The following is a 14,463-nucleotide window of genomic DNA, read 5'->3' on the forward strand; positions in this document are numbered from 1 at the left end:
CTCTCTCTCTACAAATCTCTTTCTTTCCCTGAATATCTCTATATCTCACTGTCTCTTTTTTGTCTCTATGTTTATTCATTATTTTCTCTGTTTCTCATTCACACTCTCTACACATTTGTGTTCTGTTTCCCTTCATGTCTCTACTGCTCTCTTTCATTCTATATAAATAAGAATATATAGGTTTGTAGATATATTTTTATCTATCTGAAACTCTCTCTCTCTTATCATATACCTATCTATCTTTCATGTATATATGTGTATATACATATATCTGATACTCTATCTCATTCTGTATATCTCTAAATATTTTTCCTTATCTCTCACTCTATTTCTCTTTCTGTCTCTCCTTGCATCTCTCTCTCTCTCTCTCTCTCTCTCTCTCTGCAACTCTCTTTCTCATCCACTCTCTTTAATTTTTTTCCCTTTTTTTCCTTGCCCATGTTGGGTTCTAGAGGCCTTGACATGGATGAATAAATGAAAACGATTCGCAGTGGAAGACTTGAACAAATCGAACGGCATCAACAAAAACCTTAAATGAAGTACCTTTCCACGGATCGCATCCGTGATTTCTTGGATCCTGGAGAGATCTGAGTCGAGCTGCTCACGTGTGCAGCCTCTAGACGTATCCACGCGGTCCTTAGCATATCGGATCTCCTCCTCGTTGACGTGCCCCGTTCTTTCTCCGTCGGCGTCGTTATGTCGTCCCGATCGCATCAGGCATGGAGAGGGGTGTGGGGAGAGTGGAGAAGAAGGGGAAGGTCACTAAACAATTATTTTCTGGGTGAATTTTGTTCAGGGCCTTCCCCTATTTATACTAAGTGGGTATTATTCATAAAAACCCCCAAAACGTATGTATATCTTCCGACGTCCAAAAGACCATTTGCGTGTGACCCTCTAGGCCCATGTATCAATCTAGTTAACCACTTCAGCAGCCCAATAATCTTTATTAGCCTTCCAAATTAATTAACTATATCATCATATAGATTAATTAATGTCGGATCGATTTAACCCAATCGATAGGTCGAGACTCCGACACATGGGGTGCCAAGCTACACCTCGTGTCCTAGAAGATACAAAGGAGTGTGTATCGACTCACTCATGGAACATGTTCGTCATCGGTTACCATGTATGTATAATCCCTCATCCACTTGACGCTCCTTGGACGACTTAGGGTATGGTCATCTGTCAAACCCTAATCGGTCATCCGAGTTAGTACTTGATGCATTCGAAAATCATCAAAGAACTCTTCTCCGATATTTCATTGACTTGGCCAAGGACTTCATCGCATCATCTTCCTTGAGCTTTCACCTCTTATACCGAGGGTGGACGATCCCATCTTGACCACTCAATCGTCTTCGTGAACTTCTTGATGTACCCGAACTAAGATCGTTTAGAATCCCATGAATAGAGACTCGTTGGCCATAGCCAAAGTACAACCGTCCGTCCACAAGATGCCTTTGGTGTCTCAGGTCTAAGGACCACTTACACAACAGTGACGTGAATCAACCTGATTGACAGTTTGGTATAATACCATTCAGGGATTCGTACGAATCAACTCAATGAACTCTTTCCGCTAAAGAGCACCCACTATCTATCCTTAGTGTCTCCACACTAATGGCTACTGGACCGACCATACTCATCATGTGTGAGGCTAGATAGTGCTATTCTATCCGGATACTTCGATGTCCTTCTCTCCTATCCTTTGAATAGGAATGTTTAGAACACATGCTTAAAGACTAGTGATCTCTGTATTACGATCTCATCACAATTCCCTAAGTCCGATCATGTATCCATGGACTTCATTATACGCATCACACGTGCATTATAATGAATATGTTCTATTAATGAACATGGAACGAGATGTGGAATGTGTGATTGGCTTGCCGGTCACATAATTTTCCATCAGCCCATCCATCTCTCCATCTCTCTTTGTCTCTCGCTCTCTATTTCTCTTTCTATTTGGGGATTTTTTATTCATTTATTGGGTGCGAACCTAGTGGAGATTGAACTGGTTGGTTGATTTCTCAGATGAATTTCAATATTATCTCGGAGATATATCATATTCTCTTTCTTCTGCATTGCTATTGGAGGAATATGAAGATATTTGTGGGAATTTCCCTCCCATCAAATTTACTTTTATTTTCTTATTTCTTCGGTTTTTCCAAAACACATTAGGGGTGAATTCGGCCTTTGGGTTTGCATTAAAGGATGGGTCTTCATAGCTTCAAGGTCTAATGTTTATTATAGTAGCAAAACTTTAGGCCAGTGGATTAAAATTTATATTATTTTGGAAGATTGCATTGTGGATTTTAAGTAAATACTGGAATTCCAAGTTTTCCTTCAATTCCCCATGACTTTCACCCATGTGCATGATACTATTGGCCCGAACTGTTAACCAATAAAAAAAGTCATCCTTTCACTTGTGTGCTTCTCATTATTCTTGATTTTCAACTGACTCTAGTGACAATTAACAAGGCAATACCTCTTTTTACCTTTTTTTAAATGCTACTCATAAGTGAATTCTGACTTGCACAATTATTCATTCTACAGCAAATTTCTCCAACAATTACACCATCAACGTTTTAGACTATCTCTCCAACATGATAGAAATGAAGCATTGGATTTTTTTTGGATCCTTAAATTGTTAGGTAAAGACTCATGAAAATATCCTTACGAAGATGATGATATTTCTTTTGCATTCAGTAGTTACAGGGAAAAAGTAATTCTAGCATCATCATCGAGATATATTTTATTTTATATGGAACTTTATAAATATCCTTGGTAAACCATACTCATTTAGGTAAAAAAATTCAATACAGTAGCTTATCACTAGATAGACCAAGAGACACATCCATATATCATATTAAAAACCAAAGAATAATTAAAGACCAAATAATCTCCCTAAGAATGTCACTTGTATCGTCCGTCCTGTCCGTCCACCGTCCAGTGCCCCAGACAAAAAAACCGTCCCGTCCCGAGACGAGCGGACCATTCGACATCCCGTCTTTAGTCCGAACGTCCGTCCCGTCCGATTATTTCGTCCACGGACGAAAAAACCATCCGGTCCGCCGTCCGCGCACTATATATTAAAATACCCTACGTAAGGGAGGACCTGACAGCCGTCGGATCTGGATCCAACGGTCGCAAGAACCTCGCAAGGAATCACGGCTTCCGATATCAAACTCTCCCGCCGCGCAGCCTCGAGAGAAGGAAACACAGAAGAGTCGGAAGCTTTCGTAGATGGCCGAGCGGCGAAAAGGCGGGAGGAAGACGAAGGAATCGATCCGATCCAGCCATGGCGCCACTCCCCGCCGAAGCGCGAGGCTCGCCGCCCTCTCTCCGACGCCTATCGTTTCCCCCGGCCCCGGCGGCCAGCGGAAGAGGAAGACACCTCCCTCCGTCCCGTCCCGTTCCAGATCCCCCCAAGAGCCCCTCCTCGGCGCATCTCCGACGGCGATCAATCCGGCCGTCGCTCCTCCTCCGCCGTCCGATCCGCTCCCGGAGAGAAGCGTGACCGTCGATCCACGGCCGCCGCCTAGGGTTACGCGCGGCCGACCGCAGATGCCTCTTCCGGAAGAAGAAGAGAGGAGGACGAGGGTCGCGGAAGCGCAGAGACTGAAAGCCGTGGCGGTGGCGCCCGAGTACGCCTTCTTCACCCCCGAAGACGACGAAGAGGAGGAGATGGCCGAGGAGGAAGAGTCCGGAGACTGGCCCGGCCCGTTCTCCACCGCCATGAAGATCATCAACGACAGAGAGAGGCTGCTGCTGGCCCGGGGTTCGCCGTCCGATCCCCCCGACCGCCTCCCGATCGAGCGTCCTCCGCCGTCGGATCAAGCCCCCGCGCCCGACCGGCGACCGCCTTCTCTTCGGGAGCTGAGCCTGGCGACGCTGTGCGACTACGCGAGCGAGATCAAGTCCCTGCGAGGAGTCCCCGACGAGCTGAGAAACCGGCTGAGTCGCCGTCTCTGCGACCTCCGCAAGATGGACGAGCAGGCGCTTCGTCTCTTCTTTGAAGGGTCCCCCGCCGAGGTCGCCATCCCCGACTGCGCCTGGGCGACCGAGGACCAGCTCGACCGAGCCCTCGCCCGAGCCGCGACCGACCGGCTGACCGCGCTGGAGCTGGGCCTGTGCGGGCGGTGCTTGCACGACGGCACGCTGGCGTCGCCGGCGGGCGGGCCGCGGTTCGCGGCGTTGACGGCCGTGTCGCTGAAGGGCGCGTACCGGTTGACAGACGACGGGCTGGCGGCGCTGGCCGAGTCGGCGCCGCGGCTGAGAGCCGTGGATCTGAGCCAGTGCTCGCGGCTCAGCTCGGCGGGGCTCTGCGAGTTTCTTCGCCTTCTGAGGAGCTCTCTGAGCAAGCTCTGCGTCGACGACTGCGCGTTGCAGGCGTCTGCTCTTCTTCCCGGGCTGACGGCTCTAGAGAAGCTCGACGCGCTGTCCGTCGCCGCCGTTGACGGCGTCTCCGACCGGTTCGTCCGAGCCGTCGTCGCCGCCCACGGCCCCCGCCTCGCCGAGCTCGGCTTCTCTCGCTGCCGGGCGTTGACCGAAGCCTCGACGAGGGAGATCTCCAAGGACTGCCCGAGTCTCCGGAGCGTTGACTTCCGGGACGTGGTCAAACTGGACGACCGCGCGCTCGCCCACCTCGCCGGCGGCGGCGCCGCCCTCCGCCGCCTCCTCCTCCGGCGGAACCCTCTCAGGTGACTTCCTTCTGTCCTCTCGTCCCTCGTTGACTCCGCTGACTCGTTGACTGCAGCGACAAGGCGGTGGCGGCGTTTCTGGAGGCGGCCGGCGGGGCGTTGACCGAGCTATCGGTCAACAACATCAGAGAGGTCCGGTCCCGGGTTTTTATTCCTTTTTCTCTGTCTGTCTCTGTCTAGATTTTTTTAATTTCTTTTTGGGCTGGGCAGGCGTCGAACTTCACGGCGCAGGCAGTGGCCACGCGTTGCGCGGTGAATCTGCTGAGCCTGGACCTGTCCTTCTGCCGTAGGATGACGATCGAAGGGCTCGGATTGATCGCCGGGAGCTGCTCGGGGCTGCAGACTCTCAAGCTCTTCGGATGCCCCCAGGTCTGCCCTCTCTCTCTCTCTTCCCTTGTCTCTCAGTCGCTCTCACTAAATGTGTGATTGCCGGGCAGATCACGCCGAGCTTCGTGGCCGGCCAGAGCAGCGGCAGATTACACGTCGTGGGTTTGGACGGCCCCATACTGCGCTGTTCATGACCGAAGAACATCACTAGATTAAGAAAGAAAGAAAGAAAGAAAGAAAGATTATGGTTTTTGTGAAAGATGGACGATGATTTTTGTTCCTGGATCCGTCAAACAGAAGGGGTAATGGCGGGCATTTACAGTGAAGAAGAAGAAGAAGAAGAAGAAGAAGAAGAAGATGGGTTAGGAGTGTAACCTGGTGAGGAGAAGGTCAGTTGAGTGACAAGTGCTGACTAGAGTCTGAGGCGGACTGGAGATCGGCGAGGGAGAGGGATCGGGCGGAGAAATGGCACCTGGGCGACGGCGAGCAGTGGCGGGGAGCGTAGGGGTGCGGCGGCGGGCGGGCGGAGTTGGCAGCTCGCTTGGTGGTGGAGTTGGCCGGAGCGAGGCTATGCCGGCGTTCCCAGTTTATGCTGAAGGCCAGCAGATTCTTGCGCTTCCGCGTGTAGGCGTTCTCCGGCTTCGCCAGCTCCTTGCACGACGACGACGAGACTTCCGCGAAACTCGTGAACGATTTCGATTTCCCCGTGTAGAATTTGGAGATCCCGCGCCTGCTAAGAACAAACTAGGGTTAAGAATTTTGGAATCGTCCCGAATTAGGGTTAAGAATCATCAGCGAGAGGAAAGATCGTTCTCCTTTTTTAGAGAAACGGAGCTTGCGATTCGCCGGAGGCGAGCATTGATTCTATCGAGTTAAAATTAGGTTAAAAATCGGGGAGAGCATTCAGACCTCTGCGGATCGAGAATCGAGACCGATCCGAAAAACACGCGGGAAATCCAAAGAACAAATCAAGATCAAGATCAGGATCAAGACGAAGAGGTTGCGTTACCTCAGGGGAAGCGCTTCTTCGAGAGAGCCGGTGGTGTCCAACGGACCTCGCGGCACGCTCTCGACCTCCTCCGCGGGATCGTCGTCGGCCGATCCGTCCGAGCAATCGCTATTCCTGCCGATCGAGGAGCTGCTGGAGTTCGCCTCCTCGTCTTCCGCCTCGATCTCGCCGTTCTTGGCGCCTGCCGGAGGAATAATCGCTCTGACCGCCCAGATCGGCGTAGATCTGAGATCGCCATCGCTGCGCTGCGCGATCACCGTTCCGCCATTGCCGATCGGCGACATTCTCCGATCTGCGTCGACGGAGAAGATCGCCCCTCCCTCCTTCCAACAACCTTTCCCTGAGCCAGAGAAGCGGTGCGCAAGAAGGCAAACCCTCCTTTTTATTTCTCGGAAAAATAAGCCCGCCGTCAGCATCGGATAATGGAGTATATGCTACGCCATTTTCACAAAAACCCCTCCGCCACTCATCTCATCCCAATTAACCCCCTTTCCTCACTCCTTCGAGAAATGCCCTTTTCCAGCGCCGAGGAGACGCGCGTCTATGCCAATTGTGAGGAGGCTGGGGTTTTTCCGCGATGAGATCCCGTCCCGCCACGTGTCGCGCCGCGTCGGATCCGACGGCTGGGAAAGTTTCCGAGGGAGCCTTATCCGAAAGTACGGAAAGCTCCTGACACCGACCCGCTCCCGAAAGAAACTTTTAACTTATAAAATATCCGAAAATGAATTATATAAATTAATTTTTTTTGAAATGTGAAATGACGGAATTGGCCTCGCAACTTAGGCTAAGGCCTTGGTCTTGAGCTTGAGAGACTTGACAAGGGTCATGATCTCGTGCTTCTCTTTGTTGGCCTTGTCTTGCGGCGGCGCCGCCGCCGTCGCCGGCGAGCTTGGCCTATCTTCTCCGGCGGCGCCGCCGGAGTTCTTTGGCTTTCCCTTGTTCTGGGCGTTCTCCTGCCTCATCCCTGTCGCGCTTCTGCAGAGTTCAAAAAACCTCATCAGAACCTCATCTCTCTCTAGTTCAGTGTCTAGTTCCTTTGTTTCTCTCTCTAGGATAGTCCCTTGGAGTTCTCTTATTTTCTCTCTCTATCACTGCTCTCTCACTAATTCAAACTCTAGCTGTTCTCGCTTTCTCTCTCTAGTTCAATGTTCTTCTCTCTACACTGAAGTCTACCAGAAATCTAGCTCATCTTCTCAACTTCCTGTTCTTTTTCTTTTTCCCTTAAAAAATCTCTAGCTCTCCCTTTCTCTCTCTAGAACATAAAATTCATTCTCATATTCTGTCCTCCAGCTCTCCCTCCAGTAAAATGTCTAGCTCTCCTTTCTCTCTCTAGTTAAATCATTAATTCTACCTTTTACTTCAATCTCATATTCTCTTCTCCAACCCTTCCCCCAGTCAAATCTCTAGCTCTCCTTCTAGTAAAATCTCCAGCTCTCCTTTCTCTAGTTTAATATCTAATTCTACCTTTTACTTCAAATCTCTCTCACTCTAGTTTAATCTCTAACTCTCCCTTACACTTCAATCTCTACACCAACTTCTCACTCACCCTCCAGATCTCCCTTTCTCCACTTCAGTCTCTACATCTTTTTTTGCTCTCTCACAAGCTTCTTCTTCTTCTTCTTCTCTTTCTACCTTTCCTCCATTCTCTCTCAAGATTACATACCTCTTGAACAGTGGGTCGGTGGGATCGAGAGCGTAGAGACTGGAGGAGAGCCGGGAATTGAAGCGAGAATCGGCGGCAGCGTCCACTTGAGGCAGCTTGTCTGCCACCGTGCTCAATTGCTCCTCATTCTTCTTCTTCTTCTTCGTCTTCTTGCCCTTCTTCGGCCGGAGATTAAAACCCTTTATATGCTCCCCCTCCCCTTCGTCGTTGGCCAGCAACAATTCCAGCTCAGCAGCAGTGGCTGCCTCAACTGGCGGAGGCGGCGCTGCCCGACGACCCTTCTTTGGCCGTGCCGCTGCCGCCACCTCACTTTCATCAGCGAAGAAGTCATCATCGTCGCCTTCAGGCAATCCCTTATCAGAACCATAGTCATCATCATCGTCATCATCATCATCATCGCTGCTCATGGCTTTGTTGTTCCTGGACTTGCTCTTCTCTCTCCTCCTTCTCAGGGCAGCCTCCCATACAGTTTCTTCGCTCTTCTTCAACTTGCTCTTGTCGATGTGACGGCTTATATTCTCCACCCCAGGCAAGAAGGTCACCTCCATTTCCTTCTTCCCATCGTCATCATCATCATCACCATCATCGTCATCATCATCATCATCACCATTATCATGGAGGAGGGCCTGGTACTTGTCCCGATCATCATCATCACCATGACCATCTTCTTCTTCCTCTTCCTGGCTGTCCTCCGAGGCCAGGTACTGCTCCAGCTCGTCCATCTGCACAATCGCCCAAGTTTTGGCGATATTAGTTTAATATTCTGGCATAATTAGACATCCTTTGACCTAATTAGAAGATCAATTCACAAGGCTTGCGGGATATTACATACGGTTCTTGTATGGATTTCAGGAACTCTCCTAATTGCACCATAATTTTGACCAAGATAGAAAATTCTGGAGGGGTTGACGTAATTAGAGATTATGAAGCTCAGGCCTAAGACACATGGCTTGCGGGAGATTAATTTCATTTTTTGTGGGGTTTTCAGGCATTTTCCCAATTAAACCATTAATATCTTTTGAGGGATTTACCTGATCAGACTTAAACTTGCGGCGGAGAATCTTCTTACGCTTGGGCTCGTCGTCATCCCAAGTGAGCTTCACCGAGCTGTGCTGCAGAGCTGTGGTCTCGAAATCTGGCTGCTTGTAATCCACAGGTGCCTGAAAACACGAATAACCCATCATTCATTAGAAAAAATTGACCGGCAAACGAAGGCTTAATCAACCCACCAATTTCATAAAGGCTCCGCATTTCTTCTTCATGATCACCCCATTAGTTCCAGCCAAACATGGATGACGATGACGAAATTTCTCCATGAAGATGACAATGAAGAATCTTGATCCATCCCATGAGATGTATCAGAGTAGGATTCTTTTGCCATCGGAGATGACGACAAGTGATCACCTGTCGTCATCATGTTTTTTTTTAAGAAAAGAGGGAAGATCACCCGAGAATGGACGACGAGTGATCATGTTCATCCATGAATGAAGATGACGATGATTTGTTCACCAACTTTTAATCTCACTTAATGCCTCTTACATAAAAATCAAAACTTTCCTACATATTCCTTTATAATTGCATTATGACACTTCTCTCTTTGTCTGTGTTTGCTAGATGAGATGGCGTACCTCGGTAGCAATGTCACGCGGAGAATGGAGGAAAGTCATGGAATCAGGGATGAAACGGAGGTCGATAACGTTTGCAGTCCTTAAGAACTCAACCCCATCCAGTGCATTGTACAGACGACTCGCTGTCGAGACCGAATCACACTCCACCACCGCATAATAATACCTGAAAGGAGAGCTCAATTAAAATCCTTCACAAGCTATCACTATCTCTAGATGAAAATATTCAAAGAGAAATAAACCAGGAGCCAAATAAAAAGATTGTCCCAGAAGATTACATTTTCGTATTCGAACACCTCTCTTTCTCAATCATTCTCTCGAAGAAGCAATACTCTTAGATTTTGAGGGCAAAAAGGAACCCCTGAATAGTTAAGGAAGAATTTTTTGTATAATAAGGCCACCTCTTGATTTAAATCAATAAAAGTTGCCCGAAGATCACATGTTACAAGATTCTGGTTCAGAGACTACCAGAGAGAAAATGAAAGCTACTAGCGTGTTCTTTGAATGGCATAAAATCGGATAATTACTTCAAGATTGTGCTTCATCGAAAAAATAAAGATAACTGGGAAATAACAGGACATAATGCTGGGCACAAAAGAATTACGGGCCAAAATGGCATATGTTCTAAAACACCGCTGAATCCATAGTAAGTGGGCAGAAATAAGATGGGCAGATAGTCACCTAAGTCTCTGTAACTGATATGAACGAATCTTTTCATTCACAACTTCATTGTCGACATCGTTGTCGCTATCTTCTTGTTGCCCATCACTTGGATCATTTTGACCGTCCATTAGTGCGTGAGGCCCACGGATCGCTTCAATTTCCATACATTTGAGGCCAAAATCGGAGGGATAGATGGTAACTGAGAGGATTTGTCCGCCACTCTGAGGACATGATGTCAGCAGTGTTGTACTCATCAGCACGTACAGATCTATCGCCTGCAGGTAATTAAAACATAATTTTAATACTAGAGCATGGAATGATCTGTTTAAAAAATTATATGTTCTGATAAACTTTGATATTTCTCAAACTTTGATATTTCTACTTTAAATGTAACATGTTTATCCTTGCGTCTTACGGAATTTCAGAGAATTAACTATAATGTCAGACAAATATATGCGCTGAGAAGTTATTTCAATTTTTTTAGAAAAGATGATTCAAGGTACTGGCTTTTCTACTCTTGAGTATCTTAAATCATGGTTTTGTCTCCTGTAAGCTTTCTATAATGCATTCTATCCTAGAGACTAAAACTATGAGGAAATCTATTTTTTCTAAAATCGTGGGCAAGATAAGATTGTACAAGGTATGAGGTTGACGTAAATATTACCACGAAAAATGCGCACATCACCGTTTTCCAAAACGGCAATTGTTGAAAATTTTAATGATGGTCAACAACCCTCGTTTAGATCCCAAACCATGTCGATCGATGAAGGTAATAGTGAAGAGTTAAGATTATTTGAGCACGTTTTTATATTAAAGGACATTCATGAATTCCAATCAAGCTTATACGCTTTCAATAATAAAATTTGTTAGGAAGATCATGCGTGACGAATATTAATTTTTTTTTTTGAAGAAATCATGCGTGACGAATATTAATAGAATCTAGGCAGAATCAAAACACCTTTATATGATCCCAGTCCATATTGACGACCGCAAGTCTGTGGGTCTCTTGTTCGATTGTCGGCGCTTCCTCCTGATTTGTCAACCAGAATCTCCAACCATCACTTTCGACTCCAAGCTGCAAATATGGGATAGAAAAGAAATGTCATGTTCATGATCAAATTTTCAGAGTATCGATGAATTGCACAATACAATGAGAGATCGTATCATATCCAAGTCGAAGGATGGAAGAAATGTAGAGATCAGCTGCTTCAAATATAACTTTGAAATCGTCAACAACGATGAGGATTCTATGTTGGGTATTTTCTTTTTGAAATAATTCTTCGTTGAATATTAACAAATCAAAGAAATAGAGCCAAAGTCGGCAAATTGAGAGAGAAACAAGGGACCTGGGAATCGTCATCGCTCTCTCCGTCTCCTGAAGAGGAGCTCGTATCGGAATCAGAGCCAGATAAACCAGCAATTTCCTCATCTTCAGAAAGCAGTTCCGACTCGCCCCCGGAATTCAAAGACGCATTGGCTTCCCCTCGATCTTCTTCAACCAGATGATAGTATTCTGCAAGCGGATTCTCACCCTTACTCTTCCTCCGCTTTCCCCGCTTATCCACAAGGGGAGCCGAAGATCCATAGTTCTTATCCGTGAACATGGATCCGAAACGAGAGTCGAGGGTAACTTTCCCCACGTTCTCCGGCATTCGCTGGAACCGCGGATCCGACTGAGCTGACGCAAATCGCGCATCAGTGATGAGATTCTTCCGCCCGCCTGCAAGATTCCCTCTTTCTCTTTTGCTCTCTTCGATTTCTGACTGGCGACCGCTCTGATCTCCATTCTCCCCTCTCTTGCGAAATTGCGACTTCTTCTTCTCCCTCTTATCATCAATCCTCTCCGCTCCACCATCATCATCATCATCTTCCCGGCGAAATTTACGCTTCTTCTCCTTCCCGACGGCCTTGATCGCAGTGATCGAATCCTGCGATTTCGTTCCCTTCTTGTTCTTCGTCTTCTTCTCCATCTTCGACGACCGAGCCGGAAGCTCGAGGCTGACCATCGCTCTACTTCTCCCCATTGAAGACCTCCGCGCTAGGGTTTTATCTCAGGTTTATGGGCTTTAACGTTCCAAAAGAGCAATCCGTTAAAAGCCTAATTATCTTAAAACTTGGACCATTAAGTATAGAAAAGAGGGTGGAAGGTAACTCTTGTGGTGGACAATACAATCAGTAGGGATCTCAGTCGCAGTTTTTAGCACAGCCCAAAATCTTACCTAAAGTTTGGTACAGCCTTGGCCCGGTTCAATTCGATAAGGTTGACAAATTAACGTCAAAATCATATCAGAACAGTTATAAAATAATGTAGTCCATTAGAAGGAATTAAATGATGTTTGATAAAATCAAATTTAGGGGTAAAATTACGTTGTTGATATAGTGCAGGGACGTGGATGGGACGGTTTATTTCGTCCGAGGACGACAAAATCGTCCCGTCTATGGGATTGGATGAAAATAGGGACGGAAATTTTTCCTGGGACGACCAGATAGGACGGTTTTCGTCCAGTCGGACGAAAAAACCGTCCCGTCCAGAGGTCTCGGACGATGGACGGTAAGGGATGGACAAAAATCCTTTGGATTTGCTTCCGACAGTTGAGATCTTGCCATGTGGCATCGCTTAATCAATTCCTTGACATTTTGCATCAAAGTCCCTGCATTTTTTCACGCGCGTAAACTGACGCCCCCCAAAAGTAATTGTACACGTCCCTACGCTTTCTCTCTCCTCCGTATTTCCCTAAAAAACTAAGAAAAGTATATAAAAATTTTAAAACGCGTTTTTTTTTTCATCCAGGACAAGGGACGTGCTGCTTTTTTATGGACTGGAGGAATCTGGCATGGATGGGACGTGGACGAACTATTTCGTCCGGGGATGAATCTTGGACGGAACGGTTTGGACGAGTCTGCAAAATTTTGGACGTGGGACGGGACAAATTCGTCACGCCCCATCCATCGTCCATGTCTCGGACGATCCGGAACTATAGTCTTTGAGAATTTGAGTTTAATCAATAAAATTTGAAACCTTGGTCATGAATAATTTGACTAGCTTGTGATGAGAAAGGCTGCTCTGCAAGGATCAAATCCTATGGAAATAACTCCCCCTATAGGGTGAATTTGTGATGATGAGAAGGGTTACGTATAGTGTAAGATGTAGCGGTGGGATGAAGCTAGTGATCAGAGATTGGGATGACTCCTATTTAAGAAGAATGAGAAAAATAAGGCGTGAGTGGTGGGTTGTGAGCAAGCAAGTGGAAACTAGAGAGTAGGATGAAGGAAGACGTGAAACAGTGATATTGAGATGAGATGAAATGATAAGAAGTATCTGATTTAGGGTTTACTAAATAAGGGTTTAACAGAATATAGGAGGATGTGAAGACAAGACGGAGTATAAGCGATGGGATGAAATGTAGAGATGAAGGTGGTAGAAGTAGAAGTTGAGTGAGATTAAGATGGTGGTTTATGTTTCTATGTACAAATGGAGATGAGGACACATGGGGAGAACGTGATAGCACATGTGACACTTGAGGTGGATGGTAGATAAGAATGAAAGATATCAATGGATATGGATTATGGATAAGAATGATAGATGATCTACATAAATGTGTTGAAGAATGTGTAAGGAAAGAGGCTAACCTTAGATCCCTATGTTTCATCAAGATAAATGCATCTTCGTGACGCAGAAAAGCCTCCCCGCTTCTCTGTTGATACTCACAAAGCACTCCAAACACCAAGAACACTAATGACATACCTTCAAAACTTCACTTTCTTTCAATAAAACTCTCTAGGAGGAAGTGAGTTTGAAAATATTCTTTGCAAAGATCGGGATCTCAATTTATATATACAACCATATAATGGATAGAGGACATAAAGTCAAGTCTACACATAAAATTTCAGCTCGATCGGAGTTCTGGATCGTTAGATATCAAGCATGGAAGTTGGACGATTCCTAGCCATTGATTTAATCCAAATATTTCTCTCTCCTCACTCTTGGTAGTGCAATCATGTTGTTTTGTTAGGGTTTTGTCGCGCCGTGATATTTAATGTGAACATCAGCTCAGATTCATCATCATCATTCATGATTAACGGATTCCATTGCGTCAAATGTAGCTTGCTGAAAAATACAAAAGTTAAGTTTAGCGATATTCTATATTATATTATTTAAATAAGAAGAGGACATGTGACATGGCAGTGCATCAGCACGCCTCTATGATGGCTAATGAGAGTGAGACACGTGTGCCATGTATATGCGTGGACGCCTATGTCTCACGACATACCAATTGAGCTGTAATTTTTTACTAGTCAAAAGGAGAAAAAACTATTATTTTCGGTTTTCGATCCTCCGTCTCCGCATCACATTTATTGCAAAAAACACTCTTTTTTTAGTGGGGCACATCACCCCTACGATTTAAAAATAAGAAAGAGATTCTATTATTCATAAATGCCATTACGTCATCGCTTATAGTGATGCCATAATGGTTTGCA

The 14,463-nt window shown here is 46.2% G+C and overlaps 3 protein-coding genes and 1 long non-coding RNA gene across 8 annotated transcripts; 2 read left to right on the forward strand and 2 right to left on the reverse strand.

The window, feature by feature from the left end:
• Positions 1-3,217: 3,217 nt before the first annotated feature.
• LOC144704323 (uncharacterized) lies at positions 3,218-5,303 on the forward strand. Its single transcript, XM_078576713.1, has 4 exons — positions 3,218-4,697; positions 4,754-4,829; positions 4,908-5,066; positions 5,135-5,303. Exons 1-4 carry the CDS (start codon positions 3,241-3,243, stop codon positions 5,216-5,218), a joined length of 1,776 nt encoding a protein of 591 aa, XP_078432839.1. The 5' UTR covers positions 3,218-3,240; the 3' UTR covers positions 5,219-5,303.
• Positions 4,662-6,464, reverse strand: LOC144704324 (uncharacterized). Of its 5 annotated transcripts, none has more exons than XM_078576716.1 (3): positions 6,034-6,464; positions 5,400-5,757; positions 4,662-5,231 (listed from the first exon to the last, which is right to left on the reverse strand). In XM_078576716.1, exons 1-2 carry the CDS (start codon positions 6,447-6,449, stop codon positions 5,415-5,417), a joined length of 759 nt encoding a protein of 252 aa, XP_078432842.1. In that variant the 5' UTR covers positions 6,450-6,464; the 3' UTR covers positions 4,662-5,231; positions 5,400-5,414. The 5 variants fall into 5 exon arrangements, with proteins under 5 accessions (XP_078432842.1, XP_078432843.1, XP_078432841.1 ...); XM_078576717.1 differs by having other exon boundaries at positions 5,060-5,203; XM_078576715.1 differs by having other exon boundaries at positions 5,060-5,208.
• A 258-nt stretch (positions 6,465-6,722) lies between these two features.
• LOC144704322 (pre-rRNA-processing ESF1-like protein) lies at positions 6,723-12,023 on the reverse strand. Its single transcript, XM_078576712.1, has 7 exons — positions 11,331-12,023; positions 10,943-11,059; positions 10,003-10,259; positions 9,325-9,487; positions 8,728-8,856; positions 7,697-8,418; positions 6,723-7,008 (listed from the first exon to the last, which is right to left on the reverse strand). Exons 1-7 carry the CDS (start codon positions 12,006-12,008, stop codon positions 6,813-6,815), a joined length of 2,262 nt encoding a protein of 753 aa, XP_078432838.1. The 5' UTR covers positions 12,009-12,023; the 3' UTR covers positions 6,723-6,812.
• On the forward strand, positions 7,902-9,756 carry LOC144704326 (uncharacterized). Its single transcript, XR_013581791.1, has 3 exons — positions 7,902-8,042; positions 8,149-8,852; positions 9,311-9,756. It is a non-coding gene; the product is annotated as an uncharacterized LOC144704326 (long non-coding RNA).
• Positions 12,024-14,463: the final 2,440 nt, after the last annotated feature.

The sequence above is a fragment of the Wolffia australiana genome, chromosome 6 (assembly GCF_029677425.1).
Source record: "Wolffia australiana isolate 7733 chromosome 6, ASM2967742v1".
Taxonomy (NCBI): Eukaryota; Viridiplantae; Streptophyta; class Magnoliopsida; order Alismatales; family Araceae; genus Wolffia; species Wolffia australiana.

Bases quoted from the DNA above. Each gene is read 5' to 3' on its own strand.
- LOC144704322 (XM_078576712.1), bottom strand. From the start codon at position 12,008: ATGGGGAGAAGTAGAGCGATGGTCAGCCTCGAGCTTCCGGCTCGGTCG. The intron at 8,857-9,324 runs GTACGCCATCTC...TCGTGTTTTCAG, and splicing joins CGCGTGACATTGCTACCGAG to GCACCTGTGGATTACAAGCA. The intron at 7,009-7,696 runs GTATGTAATCTT...TGAACTCTGCAG, and splicing joins ACCGACCCACTGTTCAAGAG to AAGCGCGACAGGGATGAGGC.
- LOC144704323 (XM_078576713.1), top strand. From the start codon at position 3,241: ATGGCCGAGCGGCGAAAAGGCGGGAGGAAGACGAAGGAATCGATCCGA. The intron at 4,698-4,753 runs GTGACTTCCTTC...CGTTGACTGCAG, and splicing joins CTCCGGCGGAACCCTCTCAG to CGACAAGGCGGTGGCGGCGT. The intron at 4,830-4,907 runs GTCCGGTCCCGG...TGGGCTGGGCAG, and splicing joins CGGTCAACAACATCAGAGAG to GCGTCGAACTTCACGGCGCA.
- LOC144704324 (XM_078576716.1), bottom strand. From the start codon at position 6,449: ATGCTGACGGCGGGCTTATTTTTCCGAGAAATAAAAAGGAGGGTTTGC. The intron at 5,758-6,033 runs GTAACGCAACCT...GTTTGTTCTTAG, and splicing joins GAAGAAGCGCTTCCCCTGAG to CAGGCGCGGGATCTCCAAAT.